General features: G+C 48.1%; 2 protein-coding genes across 6 annotated transcripts; one reads left to right on the forward strand and one right to left on the reverse strand.

The window, feature by feature from the left end:
• The first annotated feature begins 284 nt into the window (after positions 1-284).
• UCK1 (uridine-cytidine kinase 1) lies at positions 285-5057 on the forward strand. Its single transcript, XM_040083221.1, has 7 exons — positions 285-395; positions 636-795; positions 1572-1668; positions 1764-1906; positions 1986-2080; positions 3166-3214; positions 3522-5057. Exons 1-7 carry the CDS (start codon positions 309-311, stop codon positions 3707-3709), a joined length of 819 nt encoding a protein of 272 aa, XP_039939155.1. The 5' UTR covers positions 285-308; the 3' UTR covers positions 3710-5057.
• Positions 5058-6115: 1058 nt separating this feature from the next.
• POMT1 (protein O-mannosyltransferase 1) lies at positions 6116-19183 on the reverse strand. Of its 5 annotated transcripts, none has more exons than XM_040083215.2 (21): positions 19153-19183; positions 18350-18473; positions 17602-17745; positions 16832-16938; positions 16221-16271; positions 15733-15879; positions 14670-14781; positions 14131-14196; positions 13910-14003; positions 13317-13472; positions 12620-12750; positions 12295-12390; positions 10866-10958; positions 9782-9878; positions 9600-9692; positions 8989-9109; positions 8640-8737; positions 8026-8139; positions 7432-7558; positions 7174-7351; positions 6116-6948 (listed from the first exon to the last, which is right to left on the reverse strand). In XM_040083215.2, exons 3-21 carry the CDS (start codon positions 17721-17723, stop codon positions 6774-6776), a joined length of 2178 nt encoding a protein of 725 aa, XP_039939149.1. In that variant the 5' UTR covers positions 17724-17745; positions 18350-18473; positions 19153-19183; the 3' UTR covers positions 6116-6773. The 5 variants fall into 5 exon arrangements, with proteins under 5 accessions (XP_039939149.1, XP_039939150.1, XP_039939152.1 ...); XM_040083216.1 differs by lacking the exon at positions 19153-19183 and adding an exon at positions 18823-19132; XM_040083218.2 differs by lacking the exon at positions 19153-19183 and adding an exon at positions 18823-19089 and having other exon boundaries at positions 14670-14709.

Below are 19183 nucleotides of genomic sequence, written 5' to 3' on the forward strand. Positions count from 1 at the left end.
CACGGGAACAGGCGGAAACAGGCACGTGGGTCCAGGTGTCAAACACACGGGAACAGGTGTCAAACACATCACCCGGGGTCCGGTGTGCGCTCAGACAGACGCTCACACGAGTGCCTGGCTAAGACAGCGTTGTCTGTAATAAGGCAGAGCCGTCCTGCTGTCCGTCTGTCCATCCCCCCGTCCGTCCATCTGTCCGTCCATCTGTCCGCGCCGCTGCCGCGGCCCCGGAGGCGCCCGGCGCCGGTGACCACGCCCCGTTGGCGGACCACGCCCCCGGCCCGGCCCCGCCCCCCGCCGTCCATCCCGCCATGGCGTCCGCCGGCGGCCCGGACGCGGAGCGGCCGCACCCCAAGCCCTTCCTCATCGGCGTCAGCGGCGGCACCGCCAGCGGCAAGGTGAGCCCGCCGTGCCGGGGCCGCGCCGGGGCCGCGCCGGGGCTCACCCCGCCCCGGGCAGCCCGCCTGGCGCGGGCCCTGCCCGCAGGGGCATCGCCGGGGCCGGCCCCGCGCTGAGCGAGCGCCGCTTGCCCCCTGCGCCCCGGCAGCGGCGGGAGTCGGGCTGCGGGCCGGGCCGGGCCGGGCTCCGCGGGAAGGGTCGGGGTCTCCGCGCCCCGCCTGAGCCCCCGTCCCGCTCAGTCCACAGTGTGCGAGAAGATCATGGAGCTGCTGGGGCAGAACGAGGTGGAGCAGCGGCAGCGCAAGGTGCTGATCCTCAGCCAGGACAGCTTCTACAAGGTGCTGACGGCCGAGCAGCAGGCCAAGGCGCTGAAGGGACAGTACAACTTCGACCACCCGGGTGAGCCGCTCACCGCCCCGGCCCCGGCAGGGTTCTGTCGGTGCTCGGAGCGCGGCTGGGTCTTACAGGAAGCGCTTGTAGGAAGCGGGAAGTGTTGGAGAACAGAAATGTGCTTTCCCCCACCCGAAGATCCCATTCGTCCTTCCCTTGTGCCCGTTGTTACTGACGGCCCTTCCGGAGCCGTGCAGAGGTGCAGAGCATCCCCATCCTGCTCCGTGCTCCACTCCCTGCTCTTGAGAGGCTCCTCAATGAACCACATAATTCTCGAAATCCTTTCTTGTTACTTCTTGTCCGCACAAACAGCTGCTCCCCTTGCCCGGGGGAGTGCTGTGGATTGTAGGCGGGACAGGGAGCTGCCCTTGGATGAAGTCTGGTGCCTGTTGGGTCCGTAATGGAAATCATGAAAGGTTCCTGGGGTTTTCCAATTGGCTTCTGACTAACAGATGAACAAAGTTGCACAAAATTACACAATTACTAAGTGGGTTGATAAAATTATAAAATGACCAGCTTCACCTTTGCGCTGTTAATTTCATTGTGTTCTAGTTGCTTATAAACATCAAACTGTCTCTTCCTTATCTCTGAAACCAAACACAGCCATTGTCACTTGGGCAGAGAGTGCTGTGTTGCTACTGGTAGCAAAGAATAAGCTGCAAGTTCCTTTTTTTCCTGACAAAATACCGGGCAGAGGGTTTTTCCTTTGGGTCTGGAAAAACCTGAGCAGAACATTTGATACAACAGCATCTGAAAGTCCTTCTCTTTAAACTTCCCTCTTGCAGATGCCTTCGATAACGATTTGATGCATTCAACCCTGAAAAGCATTGTTGAGGGCAAAACGGTTGAGGTGCCAACGTACGACTTCGTGACACATTCTAGGTAGGCCCTGGCTTTGTCTGGAGTGCTGGGTTGTGTGGGGTGTCCCCAGCCTGAGGCCTGTTCAACAGCGTGCTCTGGGTGTTCTCTCCTGGCAGGCTGGCAGAGACCACGGTGGTGTACCCCGCTGATGTCGTCCTCTTCGAGGGGATCCTGGTTTTCTACAATCAAGACATTCGGGACATGTTCCACCTCCGTCTCTTTGTGGACACGGACTCCGACGTCCGGCTGTCCCGCAGAGGTGAAGCCCCGCCGTGCCCCTGCTCCTTATCCGTCCCCACCACGGGACAACACTCAGGGCTTTTATCTCCCCATCCCAGTTCTGCGAGATATGAAACGTGGGAGGGACCTGGAGCAGATCCTCACGCAGTACACCACGTTTGTCAAGCCTGCCTTTGAGGAGTTCTGCTTACCGGTATGAAGCCTTTCACTGTGTTCATTTGTGCGGTGTTTTTTTGGGGGTGGAGGGGCAGAGGAACAGGAGTTGTCTGGGAATTAGCTGCTGTAGGTGCAGCAGTGGTGGTTTTGGTATTCGTATTTCACAAATCCCACGCTCTCCCCTCCGCCTCATGTCTTCAACCATTTTGAGCTGATTGTTAAGGAACTGAAATGGTCCCTTCTGCTGGCGAAGCACTGTGGAAATGCCTCCAGCACGTTTTCTCACTGCTGGCTGCTGAGGCTATTTAAGTATGGGTCTCTCTGAATGAAACACTCCCACTCTCAGTTTATTCTTAAGCCTTGTAGGAAGAAAGAAAAGCTTGGTTTCCAGCAGCCTTTCTCAAAGGGAACACTGGTGAAAACCTGGGCCAGACCATTCTGGCTTTACTTGGTACACCAAGGCCAATTTAGGTGCTCACATAATCAAATTTGTAAAAAGCCCTGTGAGAACAAAATCCAGTATGTGGATTAAATAAATTGGAAAAAGCTAAACTCAGGTGCCTCTTACTCTAGATCAGAGGAATTCTGGGATTCTGAAACTACTCATTAGAAATGCTGAATTTGCCAGCTTTTTTCCAGCTGTGGGGGAAAAGAAAAAGCAGGACTGCTAAGGTGGTAAAGATCAATAAAGTGTTATCAGTGCCGGGCAGGAATTTCACATGCACATTGGATACCTTGGCTCTCAGCAGAGATTTAGCAATGGCTTGCGAAATGCTGATTAAAACCAGCTCTTGACAAACAGACCTTGCCTAAAGTGGGCAATGTTTGAAGGCAGTTCAGATGGGTAAAAGCAAAAGACACCACAGCTGACCTGCTGCTTCTACCTGGTGATTCTCTGCAAAGGGACAGTAAGAAGAATCCCTGGGCATAAATGCAGTGCACATTTGCCAGAGTGATATTGTAATTCATTTAGGTTGTTACCATGAGAGCTTTAACTTACAACCCTGGAGCACCAGGACCTTCCACCCTTGCCCAGTTTTCTGGCCTTTGGTTTGCTTTTTCCTGGAACGAAGCTGACTTTTCCCATTAACAGCCTCCTCCACCACTGTTTCTGTTTTGCAGACAAAGAAGTATGCGGATGTGATCATCCCCCGAGGAGTTGACAACATGGGTAAAAGGGAGTTGGGTTTCCTGATTTCCCTGGGGAGGCACCTTTGGGGTTGGGAAGAGAGCAGGAGGCACACTGCTGCCTCGAATGCCGGCTCGTGAGGAGGGGATTTTTGCTGGATGGGAGGGAGCTGCTCAGCCTGTGGAGGGCTGGAAAAGTGACCCGTTGAGGTCTGACCTCACTGCAGACAGCAGGCAGAGTTTCATTTAAGGGCTCGTTAAAACTCGAATTGAGCAGGGCTGGATGCTCCACATTTTTCTAGACAACCAGGAGAGCCTTCATGTCCCGTATTCCCCGTTCCTCTCTGCAGTTGCCATAAACCTCATCGTGCAGCACATCCAGGACATCCTGAACGGAGACATCTGCAAGTGGCAGCGGGGGGCGCTGAACGGGCACGGCCGGACGTACAAGCGGCCGTTCCCGGAGCAGGCGGAGAGCGGCGCCGTCCTGGCGGCCGGGAAGCGCTCGCACCTCGAGTCCAGCAGCCGCCCGCACTAAGCCGGCACGGCCCAAGGGTTTGCCTCTGGTCCACACCAACACTGAAGACAACTTTTGGGAAAGGGCTTCCACGGAATGGTTGGTGAAGTGCCCCTTAAGTCGTCCAAGCAGCGGAGGGGATCCTGGTGGGAATCTTCTCACAGAGGGGAGAGGAAAGGGTTGGTCATCCATCCCTCTTCCCTCTAAGCCTTTCCCTGTTCTCCCTGAGATGTCTGGAGTTGTTACTTGATGAACTGGTTAAAGGCAGTGCTACTTGCCATTTTTTAATTTTCAAAATGAGATTTAATGCTGAAGATTCCCCTGAAAATTAAAGCACTATCAGGTGACTAGCAAGATACCCCTTTTCCCTGATGATGGTCATCTGTGGCAGGAAGATCATCTGCCTCTTGGGTGTTTTTCTCTCTATCCAAGACTAGCTCACATGCTGTTAATTTTAACAAGCTCTTACTCTTCTCCACCTTGTTGGCACCTTGAGTTGTGGCCGAGCTGTGCTGCTGGCCAGCCTCCTTCTAGTGTGTGGGGTCAGAGGCACTGACCTCTAGAGGCACCTCTCCCTGGAGATAGGGCTGAGACTGAGACTCTCTGGCACAAATGGGAACTTGCAGTTCACCCAGGGGACAGGCCCAAGTTTAGTGGTTCGAATTCCTAATTAATGATTCTTAATTTATTCGTTTCTAAGCTCCTGAATCTCGCTACACTGTATGATTATTGTTTTGTACCCAGTGTGCTTTACCACAGTTACTGAATGTGTGAGCTCCAACTGGATTGAGTTGCTCATGGAAACAGGAACCTGACCTTGTCAGTATTGGTGTCTTTTAGTGCATTTCTGTACTGCTGGCTGCAAATTCTGCTGGGCAGAATCCGTCCACTTCCAGAGATGGCTGGTGAGGTCAGCAAGGGGGGAACTGGGAATTGCAGGACCCTCCTCCTGCTGGCACAAGCAGCTGCCTTGGACATATTCTACCCTCAAACAGAGTCAGAGCGCTTGCCTTGAACTCCAGCAGCTTCAACACAAGAATGTCTGGCTTTCTAAAAAGAGCAGACAAGAAGTACAAACAGTGATATCCCAGTTTCTGTAGTTTACCCCAGATAAGTGATAATGCAGCAGCATAAAGTGTCTGTCTGGAAAAAAAAATCTGCAATGAAGTGCTGGTTGGACCTTTGAAAATGTCCTTGTGATACCGTTGTTGAGTCTGGACTTACGGTGTAAGTTTGAGAGTCAGGGTGGGGGGGAAGTATTATTAAGAAGAACTTTTTCATATTTGCTAATTTTCTAAAAGTGGGGTTTGGTTGTGTTGGTTGCGGGTGTGTTACTTTGGCTAATAAATAAATTAACAGTGATCAGAAATGACCGTTTTTATAAAAGGTAATTCTGGTACTTTCACTATGCCAGCAAAAAGGCACAGAAAGGAACATTGCTGGATGGACTCTTAACAGTTCTTTCTCCCCTAAACTCAGAATTGTTACCTTTGGTTCTCTTGTGGCTGAAAATTTAGAGAAAAAAATCCCAAACTTAAGAAATGCAGTCTGTACTTTCATTCCTGCAGTCTTTTCAGCCCTGGGAAGGGGTGAAGGTTTGGTGTCTCAGTGATAGCTCAGTGGTACTTCTGCAGTGCCCCAGAAAAGGCAGAGCATTTCCTGACTGCTGCTGGGTGCTGTTTAGCTCAGGGTGACAGACTTAGAGTATGAGCTACTGCACTGAGGCATTAGCTCTCAGGGCTGATTACAGTAGGAGCAAACCAGTCACTAAAACCTACTCTGAATGACTGTGGTGTTGGATCATACCTTCCTCGGGGGTGTGCGGGGAGCCTTGAATAGAATTTGTTAGAGCAGTGAGGAACTGCCCAGCCAAGAGCCCCTGGGGTGTGGGAATGCTGCTCTGGCACCTTTGTGCTGCCCTGCAGGACCTGCTGCTGCAGCCACGTGGAGATAAGAAATGGAATGTGGCCCAGGTACTACAGGCCTGCTTGGACAGCTGGACAGAGCCATTACAAATTCCCTCCCGAGTCCCCAGTCCTTCACCTTTGTCTTCTTCTCTGTGATTTCTCTGCTGGTGCAGGCCAGGCCGTGGGCTGGGTTTCAGTGTTTTCACCCTGAACCCATGTGCACAAGTTGGAGCAGGTTTCCTTGTCAGCAGGATCAGTCCTACCTTGCCCAGAGTTCCTTTTCCCATGGGAGCTGAGGTGTGATGGCAATACTGCCACTGCTGGTAACAGGCCTCAGGCTTCACATCAGTGCCACAAGGCCAAAGGATTCTTCTGGCTTTGGCCCAATTCCAGGCTTGCCTGAAGCCTTCTTTAGCTGTTAACAGCAATTTTTAATGTCTTTTTATTTTGCTTATCTTCCTAAAAGTGATGCTTATGTCAGGCGATTATAAATAGATAATAGTAACAAGTCATTACTCTATGCAGAATGAACTATTTATAAATGTAGCTTAATGCTGTATTTACATAAATAGAAATTATAGCAGAGCACTGGAAGCTGGGGGCAAATAATGCATTCTTGAGGGATAGAGTCATGGAATGATGCTGTAGGGCTGCAGGGCCAGTTACTGATTGTTAAAAGCAGGCAAGCTTTAGAGAGGGAAAACCTGAGTTTCAGGCACAACAGAGAAAACAGAAAAAATTATCTGTGTTGGAAAGAGTCCATTTATGGGATTGCAGACCACAGTGATAGGAAACACATTAAATAGCCCTAAGTGCAATATAGTGCCAGAAGGAAGAAACCACGATTGTACCCCCAGGAAAGAGAAGAAATTGTGTCAGCTCTTACCAGCAAAGGAGCTGGGATGCTGTTGACTGAAGTCAGTAACCTTCACACCCTGAGGGGCAGTGAAGGGTGAATGTAACAGGGGCAGAAACTGGGAACTGTGCTCATAACAGCTGCATTGCTGTTGAGACCTTTTCTGTAACAGCGTTCCTTTGTTTTCTTCTCCTGTAATGATTAGATCTGGACTAATACTACAAAATACCTGAACCGACTGTTAAGATTTCCATGATACTAACAATAAATTCTTGGCTTTGCACAGAAGGTGTTTCCTTTTGCTGTAGCAAGGCTGCAGTGGTCACTGCTTTCGGATCAGGATGTTCCAGGTGTCCTTCCAGCGCAAGGCCTTGAGTTCCGAGAGGGACAGCGCGGGCTGCCCGTAGGTCAGGGGGCTGAAGGTGCAGTACACAAAGTACACCGAGGAGAACCAGGCTACGGTCAGGGCACTGAACATGCTCTTGAGCAGCACAGATCTGGGATCAGAGAGGGAAAGCACTCAAGTTACATCAAGGCTGGCCAAACGCTTTGTCCAAAAGACCTGTGCCTAGCCTGGCTTCCCTAAAGGCAAGTGGTAAGAGTTTGGCCACTGCTGGAAAAACCACTGCTTTCCCTGCAGCAGCTTGCCCAGGTGACAGCCCTGGAGAAAGAACCAGGCCAGTCCTCCTGTTGAAGAGAACTACTCTGCTGAAACCAAATACCTGCAGAGATGATCGCCGAGATGCTGCAGTACCACAGGAATCAGGAGAATCTGGAATGTGACAGCAGGCAGGTAGTGGTACAGGAAAAGTGTTTTCTCCATCAGGAAGAAGGGCAGGTAATTCACAGCCCAGCCTCCACCACAGACACCTCCCGCTGACATCCAGAGTTGCCAGGCATCTGCAGGAGACAGGAGATGGCATCTCAGAGCAGAGCAAGCCACAAGCTTCCAGCTGGACACACACAGAGTGCAGTCAGACCTTCAGGGATGTCGTAAATCTTCCTCCTCCGCCGTAGCAAGTACCACAGGGACAGACACAGGTAGACCAGAGCAGCAGCGTTAGCTGAAGCCCAGGTGGCAACATTCCCAAGGAGGTGGATCTGGGCCTGCAGGACAGATGATGGTCTAAGCCAGAGGCAGGAACATGCTGTGGTTCTTTTAGGTAAGTTTAAATATTACACAAACTTGCTAAATTAAGCTGCAGAATGTGCCTGCCTAGTAACCTGGAACAAAGCTGGTTGATAAACTTCGCTGCTTTAAGACTCTTGCATAATGGAAGGCATTTAAAGGATGCTATTGGAGATGAACTCATCTTCTAAATGAAATCAATAATGGAAACTATTAAACTGAAATTATCTTAAAAAAAAAAAGCACAAGCAAACATGGTTTAATTAAAAGCAACTACTGTCAAAGCTGTATCTCATGCTAAAATAAATACTTCACCCCTCCTGGATAACATATTAATACAGGAAAAGTCCTTGGCTTGAAGCTCTGACTCCCACTCCTGGAGCTTACACGTGAGCTGTTCTGCTTTCTCAACAGCTTCACAGCTACTTCTACCTCTTGTACTTACCCCCGAGGTGGGGTGGAGCCAGTAGGCAATATTGGTGTCCATTGTGATCCAGTCCAGGGCAGAGGAGCTGTACTTATGTTCTGTGTCTTCATTTTTTAATGTGAGTATTTTCCACTAGAAAAACAAAAGGCAAGCAGAAGGCTTTCAGAATTGGTACAACAGGTGGAACAGCAGGCATGGCTGAACAGCTCCAGATGTTAAGTTCCTAAGATGGGAGTGGAGAAATATTTTGCATATCTCATATGGATACTGATCAATACAATGGTTTTATTTTCTTATTAAATAATGCACTTTCATTAATGAATTTCTACAAAGATGGTAAGGAGCATCAACACCACTCACTGCATGTACCACACATCACAGTTCAGTTTCAGGCAGCTTCTGGGTGCCCAACCAATTTTCCTCCCCCTTTTTTGTTACACAATCACTTGGGTATTCATTACTGGACAGCCCAGGTCTTTAATGCCCATATAAGTGCATTCAGAAACATTTTTTTTACACTGAGGAAGCCAAACTATCAGCAAGGATTAAACCATGAATCCTCAGGCTCAGAGTCTGCAGAAATGCTCAGGCTGCTGCTCTGCAACAGAAGGAAAAATGAAGGGAATAACCACCTGCAATTCTGTGAACTTGGCCATGAAGCTGAGGTTTTTACTGATGTCCATCTGTGTGGGAGAGTGGAGTTCCACTTCCCTCTCTTTTTGCTCTTGGCCTGGAAGAAAACGGCAAAGCTCAGAAATAACCACATAACAGGCAGAAAGCTAGAAAGGGGAGAGAGAGCACACAGGTTCCTCACTCTCCCAGGAGCCCTTCTCCAATCCACCATCCAACTGCAGCAGGACTTAAAGGGACTTTGTAAGGATCCTGACATCGTGGTAGAGCCAGCTGAACACACACACACAGAGTTCCACCTTCCCATCACCATGACGTGAAACCTGCTTCAGGAGCATGGCTGAGACGTACTTTTCCCATATCTGTGCTCTTCCACATTCCACAGCATGCTCTGGTGGTAGCCTTTGGACAGCTTCTCTCCAACCACCTCCAGCTGCCGGTAGCCCCACTCAGGCAGAGATGCACCACTGAGCTAAAAGAGAAGGACAACTGTGAACTTTAAAACTGAAAGTTCTACCAATCTGAACTTCAGGATGGAAGAAGTTCCCAGGCTCTGCCTGAGCACTGGATGACAGCAAGGGACTGGCAGGAAATGTGTGAAGAGCCACCACGCAAAACTGTCTCAATACAAGCTACAGCCATAAAATCAGTGTTTCTGGCAAACTTTGTGAAGAAAAAGATCCTTAATTTCATAGATACATAGACGCATCAGCTTCTAAGCCCCAACTTTGTAGAGTGGCCACAACCTCTTGAGAAGCAGGACAGCTTCCATTTTGAAAGGGATGAAGTATTACCTAAAACACATGCTGCTCTTTTGTCACGCTGAGCAAGTTTATTGTTTCCTTTAATTTACTTACTTGGTTATTCATTATAGTGGTGTAGCTATTTTGGAGCAGAGTTTTTGAGATGACAAGAACTGCATGAAGCAAAAGCTACACGCAAATAAACATAACCCCACTTGCCTTTAGCACTGCAGAGGTGTTTACGTGAACAAACCTCACTTCTGACAGAATTGTCTTCCACACATCCGTGTCAGACTCGCGATTTACAATTTCCTACAACAGAAAGATGGCTTTTGATCCATGTTGTCTCAGGTGTTTCTGCTGGAGCATGATCAGTTCCTCCCCTCCCTCTGACCACTCACCACTCTCCAGAGGTTCTGTGCTGGCATGGAGATGTTATAATCGATATAGCAGGAAACTTCTTGGGAGTGGGGGCTAAGAGGAGCAGCAACATCATGCCTAGAAGACAAATAAAGGAAGATGCTCCACCATTTCCCAAATACATATAAAAAGCAAACCCATACGGAATTGGCTTAGACTGGATTCAGTAATAAAGCAAAAAGTAACTCACTTATAGAGATTGCACTGTTTACTCTGAGAGAGAGCATTCCCCACAACGAAGAGTTGCCAGGAACAGGCTCAGAGGAAGCCAATGCAGATGCCTGTGATGCCAGGCTGAAGAACAAGCACTGATTGTGACAAACAGAGACGCTGTTCACTGGGGTTTCCAATAATAAACAAATTAGATTTGGAAGGGACAGAGCGAAAACCCGAGCTCAGAACAACCCCCTTCCTAATCTGAGTGATATTCAAGTACATGCAGATGCCCTTTGGGAAGCAGCCAGGAGACAGCTTCATACTGCAGGCTTTCAAAACAGGCAAGAATGTCTGGCAATCAGCCACAGCACACCGGATTCTCCAGCACATCTTCCTAACTTCCAGAGCACATCCTTCAGGTAGGAGCATGCCACCAAAGTCAGTGGAGTTTGCCTTGGGTTCAGTCACACAAAATACTAAATACCTGCACGTGTCTGGAGTGGGGGTAATGAAGGGGTGAGGATGAAGACACAGAGGGGACTCTGTATTTAGGAATCTGCAGAACTACCATGAAATGTGAACAACTGTGAAACCTTCTAAAGGCCACTAGTAGGGAAGAACAGAAGCCAGTAAGCAACCATTAAGAAGTTTGTGATTAGGATCAAATCCAACTGCCAAGTCGACCAGAAAAAATAAATAAGCATACAGCATCCTTCCTCTGGGCCACAGGGATGGCATATGGAACTAACCACATGAGGTCCCTCCAAGGCTCACTGGTGCAAAAATCCACAAATAACAGGCAGTTTATGGCATATCTGAATGCAAGATCACCAAGTGGTTATTCTGAGAGCCAAACCAGCAGAATGAGCCAGCAGGCTTGGCAGAGCAGAGCACGAGGAAAGGACTTACGTGTTGAGGTAGCGAGTTGTGATGCCGTGGACCAGCTGCACGATGTGCCCGTGCCTGACAGGCCGCGGTGGGTTACTCACCACCAGCTGCTGCCTGGTGAAGGGACACCCAAGAGCAAATGGTTAAACTGGAAATGGTTAAATTATATGCATCTTTATATAGAACACAACCATGTCATGACCAAGTTGTCAGGTCAAGAAGCTGCAGGCAGGGACAGACAGGCAGAAAAATGAGAAATTAAAGTAATATATAGATTGTAGCGGAATGGAAACAAAGCTCGTCAAGGCAAAGGTGAGTTAAGGGCAGAATGAGTCAGAGGATCAGTAATGGGATACTGACACTCCAGGCATTAGGTCAGTCTGAATCCAGGTCAGTCAGGAGTGAATGAAGGTTATTCCTGTCACACAGCTGTTGGGTGGCTTGTGTGAAACACTGAGTGCTTCACTGAGTCTGATGGGTGCCGTACTACAGCTGGTGTCACTTTGGCAAAATTATGGGAGAGATTGATGGCTTTTACACCATACAGAGGAAACTCTCACCTTGCTTCTGGACAGGGCCATGGCAAGGGGGAACACTGCAGCTCATTGAACTGCTGCCTGTACTTTACTGTTCCATAGAAGGACATTACATCCTCCAATGCTCATAGGAGTCTTTTGAGTTTGAAGAATTTTAAGAATATATTTAGGGTCTGTGGTTCTGTTAGCATCCCTACTTGAAAAGTCTGTACCATGGACAAACTTTCCCAATGTGGATATGACTTGTAACGGCACACAGTGCTTCTGATAGGACTCTTTATACAGTTCCCAGAACAATGTAAGAAACCTACAAAAGCAACTTTTTGATCAGCATGGAATTATTTCACTCAAAGGCTTTTACTGCCAAAACAAGGACAGATAGTCCTGCTCTGCACTGACAGTGACAATGGCAAAACATTTCAGCACAAACCAGGCCTCTCATGTACAGGCACAATTTGGATAATTCCCTATGTGGCAGATCTTACAGCTCACTCCATGCTTCTAGTACAAAGAACTCCTCATTTTCCAAAGTGTTTTCTACTCTTTTCTGAGACTCACTCAAGTTTGATAAAACTCATCAAGACACTCTAACACCATGGCTCACACTTCAAAAAGCAGAGCTTCCCTTTCATGTAAAACACCTGAAGAATCTCCACCGGCCTTGTGAGTCTTTCAAGTTCCCCTTGTGCACAGCACTGCCCATGTTCTGGCAGGAGCAGTTCATATGGGATTTCAGAGTCCTCAGTAATGTTTTTACCACATTGAGAAGGATTGTGCAAAGAGCTGCAATCACTTGCTCAGATCACACCAGGTTTCTGTACCCATAAGCAGAGAAGAGTTATGACCAATCCAATCCAAGCCCTGGTTGGGTTTTGGAAGCATATAGGTTGAATTTAAATCTCTTGCATACTCACATTCCAGGATCTTTGACAATCCACCAGTTGTTCACATCCTTGAAGGGATAGCAGGTCACCTGCTGTTGATGGGAACTCCCTCGGCCATTCTCATACCTGCACAGGAAGTTACAAAACCCCAGAGAGGTGTAAAGGTACATCTCAGTGCTCGCCAGTCCCAGCAGTACAAATCAGCACCACATCACTGATCATTCCCACAGAGCACAGGGACTCTGAAGGATTAATGAAGACATTGCCAGGACCCAAACTGCTATAATTGAACTGGCAGGTGAAGAAGCAGAGCCGACTTCCACCCTCCCCAGAGAGATCCAGGCAGATTCCTCACCTGATGGGGTAAGTATTGGTGTGAGAGTGGAGCCAGCACTGCATGGGCTTGCCCAGCACGTTCCTCAGGGTGATCTGAGAGCCGTAGGCCACCTCTAAGGGCTGACCTTGAGTGATTCGAGCCAGCCCACCCTGAGAAGGATAAGGACAGGGTAAGTACAAAGAAAAAGAAACAACCCAGAGGCTCTTATTGAGTCATGTGTCACTTCAACACAGCAGTATCTTCACACAGTGCCTTCTCATTTGCTTTTATCTACCAAAATCAAGTCTTGCAGCACTATACTCAACAGATTGTAAATACACTAACACCTAAAAAACTAAAAGACTACAGGGTCTCAGGAAATATCCTTAAAGCCAAGTTCTAAAAGACAGGCTAAGCACTCCTACAGTAGACCATGTCACCACGTGAGAGTTCAGCACTGTATCTACTTCTGTGGAGTTTCCTGTAGGAAAGGACAGACCTTCAACACAAGAGTGAATATATTGTTCTTGCTTCACTGGGAAAAACTTTTCACCTGTTATTAGGATTTCAGTCATTATTGCTTCACCTTAAAGCAGCACTACAGCAGCAAAATAGTTAAATGACATAAAAGGGAAAAAATAACCAGAAGCAAATGAACAGGATTAAACACTACCTAACAGTGAACATTTCCCCTCTTCTCTCTAATAAATCAGTTCCAAAACCACATTTCCTTTACCTCTAAGCTGGCTTGGAAAGCACTTGTCATGATCTGGTCATGAGGCCCAGAGCGATACAGCAAAGCCAAGTGAACATAGAAGAAGGAGAGGTACAGCCCCACGGGGATGATGATGAGGGCCAGAGCCCGGGCTAGAAAATGGCACAACAAGGAAACCTGGAAGAGCAGAGAAAACTCACTGGTTTCACGCTCTAGATAGTAAAACCTCCACAGCACTTAGCTTGTCTTGTTTGTGTTTTCTAAGTTTTCCCCACCGCTGTCATTCAGCTGTAACTTTGTGTGGACAACTGGGTAATTTCCAGCAAGGATTTGCAGTGGAGCTGGCAGGAGTGTGTGAGACAAGTGCATGTTCTGAGTCACACATCACAAAGACATGGATAACAGCAGAAGAGACAGTCACACAAACATATTTTTCTTAAACTTAATTCCATTTTCCCCAGCAACTGAGTTGGGAATTGTTATGACAGAAGGGTTTCCAGACAAGGAATTTTAATACAAAAGCCAGCTACAGACTGCATTGTTATATGTGGCATTGAAAGGCTCCTGCAATGAAAAATGACAAATAATGTATTTTTGCATGCTGTGCTACGTACATTTGACAAGTTCTGGTCTCCTATCATGTGCCAGAAGTGGAGTCCTGCAGCGGCCAAGAGCAGCATATAGGTAAACAGGCCCATATATTTCACTCTGAGAAGAAAGTGAATAAAAAATTAACATGGTTAAAAACTACACAATTACCTAAAACAAGATATAAATATTCAAACATTCTCTTGAACAGTAGGCATTAAAGTCCAGGTAAGACATCATCACTTACCCAACTGCACAAGAACAGGCTACTCCAGTCAGCAGGAGCCAAAACCACCAGCTTCCAGAGAAGGCACTTAAAGACAAATGTATTAAATCACTTGCTAGGCTCAGTTTAAAGATAATTTTACTTTACTATGGATTACTTCATCCTCTGCAAGGATCAGAGAACAAAAGAGACAAATATCTCTAAATTGAGTCCCTGTAAACTGTTACAAAGGAGCATTAAGTGACCTGTTATCATTGGTGTTTCTGTGCACAGAAGGAAACCTTCCAGTAAAAAAAAATCTGTGTGGGCAAAGAAGTGCTCCCAAGGGATTTTAATTCTATTTTAAAATTTAAAAAGATGACCCTGCTAACAGTAAAGAGAGTCTTTAACACTGCTCAGGAGAAAAATTCTGGGCAGCCATATGAAAGGTTGAAGCATTGGATTTTACAGACAAGTGAAGTGAGTTACAGAATGGTTAAGAGGCATAGAAAAACACAGTCTGTGACAAAAAAAAGTCATTGTGAGAATACCCAAAAGGGTGGGAGACAATCCAGCTTTACCTGTGCTTTTGCAAATTATAGAACTTCAGGTAGGACAAAACTGCAAGCAGGATAAAAAAAATCAGTATTGATTCCAGAAGCATGAACCTTGATTGAGTGATCAGAGAGTTCTCTGTCGGAAAAGACAGACAGACACAAAATTAGAGAAACTTATCTATAGGCAAGTGCTACCTCAGACAATCACACTGTGACCCAACAGAAGGACCTGCCCTTTTAGGGACAGACAGTTCCTACTGGCTGTAACAGGCAAGTGCTGGGTTTAGAGGGACAAAAGCCTTCCAGCAGGAGCAAATTACATGGCCATAACTGTTTCCAAGACAAAGAGGTGGGCAAGCAGTGAAGTCTATCAGGAAGGAGACAAAGCTGCTGCACTTCCTACAAGGCAAAGAAAACAGTGCTGGGAAATCCAGAGAGGTGCTTCTCAAAGCAGAGTCCAGGCAGTGAGCACAGCAAGCAAAGAACACCGCAACAGATCTGCAGGAAAGGGAGCTGCAATGAGCCAGAATCAGAGCAGATGGCAGCTAGGAGAGGTTTCTCTTATCAGGCTACTAAAGAGCTGCTGAGAGGCTCTTTCCCTTTCAGACAGCTGCCAGCAGCTCCTCAGAGAAAACAAAACCAGCTGAGTTGTACACACTAGAAGAGTGTCAAATCACAGTGCTAAGGACACAGGCTGGTTTGCTGCAGTTGGGAGATGAAGAAATTTGATGAGCTCTGACTACAAGTTGAGTTGTCCTGCTGTTAAAAACCAGTATGCTGTAACTCATCCTGTAAACTTCTGAGGAAGGGAGTACAGGCCTCCTTGGATACAAGAAATGTGTTCTCCTGTGAGGCTGTTGAGGCTGCCTACTTTGCTAAATATTGAAATGAATTCGTATAAAGTCCAAAAGGGCAGAGCTGTGAGGACGGAAGAGACCAGGGAGGCTCAGCACAGACTGACACAGGCCAGGGCTGATGTGTTGTTAATGTTTTCTGGGGAGATGCTACTCCACCCTAAATATTCCTAAGGGGAAAAGGAACTCTTCTCTCCATGTATGAAGAACGGGGCTCAGTTGAACAATCTCACCCAGGAGAATCAGAAGAGCAGCTCCAAGTGCAGCACAGTGGGAGAAGTGCAGTTCAACCAAAATCTGGTAGGCTAAAGGCACACAGAGAGCCCCAGCCAGGGCTGGCAGGAGGCGCAGGGACCACACAGGAACATTCATGCTGTATTCTGAAACAGAAAACAGGAAACAGAGATGCACCAGTTTGGAGACTTAACTGCAGAGAGGACAGACCAATACAGAATTTCTTAATCGTTAGAGGAATCTATCTCCTACTTTCGCTGATTTGTCCATCTCGTATTGCTTAAAGTGTTTAGCTGATTTAGAAGGCTTGTGCTATGAATTCATAGCGCTTTTAACTTGTGCTAGAAACCTGCAGAAGACTTACTTAAAGAGAAGTGAAGGTGTTGGATGAAGTGTTATTTCCACTAGACAGGCAAAAGGAATCTGTCAGTTGCTGAAATTCTGCTTATTTTCTCTAAAGAATGATACAGTTAAAAACAGCTCTTACCAGCTCCGATCCTGTTCCATAGGAAGTTTCCATCAAATCCTCCTAAGTAACCTACAACATAAACAAGAGAATTTCCAGTCTCAAAGCACATATAAAAACTGGTGCTAAATTGGGAACCATTTCCCAAACACACAGCTTTTCCTTGCATGAAGGCCCTCTTTCCCAAAAGGGTCCTCTTTGACACTGTTCTGTCTGCAGCAATGCTTGAGAAAGTGCAGAGGCACAAAGAATATAAACTGGGAACAAGGGATTCTCACAGTGACAAAGTCAGATGTATATTTAATCCCTCCCTCCCATACAGACACTTCCATGTTGTGGTATCTCAGCTACAGAAAGGAACTGAGGCTTGTTGCCTATTTCTTGTCACAAGCAGTTCTCATCTTACTTTTCTCTTTATCCAAAAGACTGGAAAACGGCAAGGTGATGGATACATGGCTTCATCATCCCCCCTCTACTCATGCAACAGCCCCTAACAATCCTAAATAAAGGAAAACTCAATTCTCTCTATATCGGAATCTCTCATCTGCCTTGTGCTTTTCCCCCATAACTGGATGTGATGCTCCTTCCACAGCAACATGCAACAGGCACTTCCCAATTCCTGCAGACCCTACCTCCCAAGGCCAGCAGCATGTGGCCAAAGGGTGGGCCACTGTCATCCACAAAGAAGATCCTCTTCATGTAGAGTGAAACGAATTGGCCATAATAAACTTCATCAAAACTGAAACACCAGAGGCAGAAATGTGTCAAATTAATGGCAATCACCCTGCAGGGATACTCGGAAAGCACACGCTGATTTGTAGGCAGAAAGCTAAGGATGCAACAAAGCACTGAGGCTTTGCCCATTCTCCTCAGGGGGTTTTATTAGGGAAAGAATATCACTGTATTGGGATTGTTCAGCCTGGAAAAGAGAAGGCCCACAGGGGTGGCTTAATTGTGGCCTCTGGTACCTGAAAGGAGCCTACAGGAAAGATGGGATGAGATTCTAAGAGCCTGGAGTGGCAGGACAGGGTGGAATGGCTTCATGCTGACAGACAGTGGGTTGAGATGAATTTTTAGGAAATTCTTCCCTGTGAGGATGGTGAGACCATGGCACAGTGTACCCAGAGAGGCTGTGGCTGTCCTGGATCCCTGGTGTCCAAGGCCAGGCTGGACAGGGCTGGGGCACCTGGGATAGTGAGAGGTGTCCCTGCCCACAGCAAGGGGCAGAACAAGGTGAGTTTTAAGATCCCTTCCAACCCAAACCAGCCTGGGATTTTGTGATTCTGTGATTTACAGAGGCTGACATCAGCCAAGCTGTGCTTGACTGCTACTACATTCTTGCTCACAAACATTTGAAAAACAAGTCTGCGTCATTCAGGTAGAAAAGAAACGCATTACTCACACCACAGCCCGTGGATAGCAAAGCCCCCAGAGACGACTTATCAATCCCATCACAGTCAGTGCCACAAGGTTCACATTGATCTTTGCAGTGACCACGATTGGCTCCTTCAGAAATCCCAACATCCTGTCAAAGGTTTGTCTGAACCTTGGAGAGCAGAAGAGAACAGCAGTCACCCTCTGGTGAGGGTGAATAGAGAGCCAAACACTTCACAGAAAGCATCAGGCCTAATTTCTGCTACAAGTAGCTCATGATAATTTCCCAAAATTCTCTTGCGTTTCATGTTTCTGTGTCTATTCTATCTACAGGACTAATTGTAAAAATAAAGTTACTGAACTGACACACTTTTCATCTGCCCTGCTTCTGCCTGCAGTAGTAAGCTAGAAACCTTGTTTATTCTTATACTGGTTCTGCAGAAACACAGCAGCTTAAATCTCCAGCCTGTATACTGCAAAGCAAACCTCACTGCCCAAATTCTGATGCTACTGATGGACAACCCATGTGCCCAGGCACCAGAGGACCTCACTAACTGAGTGATTTAGAACTCAGGTAGTTTAAAAAAGAATTCTCAGACAAGTTACTTCCTTTCAAACTGAGGTATTTCTTTGTGGGGAAGAGAGGGGCAAATTCCCCAAACACCCTCTGCATTAGAAAGCTGGTTACAGGAGCACACGTATAGGTGCTGTTTAAGTAGAAGTGCTTTAAAAGCTAGGTCAGAAAATAGCAGAGAATCAGTGCCATGCCTCCTCACCTCAACACAAGGGAAAGTTACCAGAACAAATCCATCTGTGTGGCTTTGATCAGGGGAGAACAAAGTGAGATGCGAGCACATCACCACCATCCAGAGCGGTGCCACTGGCCTGGTTTCTCTCTGCCTACAAAACACAAGCGCTGTGTGCAGCAGAGGTTTTCAGGAGCCCCTGGAAGAGCTGTGCTCCCACCTGAGCTCTGTCACCCCCTCGCAGGCGCTGGGACTCCGGGGGCACCTGATGGAGGCCCTGCTGATCCCTGTGGTACAGCTGGGCCCAGGGCAGGTGGGCAGCACCACCTCGGGCTCCTTCTCAGAGCACCCTCAAACCTCTGCCAGGCTCTGCACCCCTTCTGAGGGGGGAGCAGGGCCACCGTCCCCCACCCCGCCTTGTTCCACCTTTAGGGTCGTGGGGGGCAGCAGGACCACTGACCCCACACACCACCCTCAGAGGGTCACTAAGACCCACTACCCACCGTGGATCCAGTCTCGGACCCTCCCTTGAGTGTTTTTGGGGGGCAGAGGAGCACCAACCCCAGCCCACCCCCCTCAGCTGTACGGGGGTGAAGGGGGCGTGTGACCAGCGGCACCGCGGAGCCGGGACCGGGACCAGCACTACGTCCGGAATTAGGATCGGGAATACGACCGGGACCAGGACTAGGACTAGGATCGAGAGCAAGACGGGGATGGGGATCAGGTCTAGGAATGCGATCGAGATTAGGACTGGGACCCCCCCACGCCCCACGCAGCCCCGCGCGCCGTGGGGGCGTGGCGCTCCCGCACGCCGCGCCCCACCCGCCCCTTACCTGGCGAGGCCGGATGTGACGTCAGACGCAC

This window comes from Hirundo rustica, chromosome 20 (genome assembly GCF_015227805.2).
Source record: "Hirundo rustica isolate bHirRus1 chromosome 20, bHirRus1.pri.v3, whole genome shotgun sequence".
NCBI lineage: Eukaryota > Metazoa > Chordata > Aves > Passeriformes > Hirundinidae > Hirundo > Hirundo rustica.

Bases quoted from the DNA above. Each gene is read 5' to 3' on its own strand.
- POMT1 (XM_040083215.2), bottom strand. From the start codon at position 17,723: ATGTTGGGATTTCTGAAGGAGCCAATCGTGGTCACTGCAAAGATCAAT. The intron at 16,939-17,601 runs GTGAGTAATGCG...CTGGTGTTTCAG, and splicing joins TGCTATCCACGGGCTGTGGT to TTTTGATGAAGTTTATTATG. The intron at 10,959-12,294 runs GTGAGTATGCAA...TCCCTTCACCAG, and splicing joins ATTGTCAAAGATCCTGGAAT to GCAGCAGCTGGTGGTGAGTA.
- UCK1 (XM_040083221.1), top strand. From the start codon at position 309: ATGGCGTCCGCCGGCGGCCCGGACGCGGAGCGGCCGCACCCCAAGCCC. The intron at 796-1,571 runs GTGAGCCGCTCA...TCCCTCTTGCAG, and splicing joins GTACAACTTCGACCACCCGG to ATGCCTTCGATAACGATTTG. The intron at 2,081-3,165 runs GTATGAAGCCTT...TCTGTTTTGCAG, and splicing joins TTGAGGAGTTCTGCTTACCG to ACAAAGAAGTATGCGGATGT.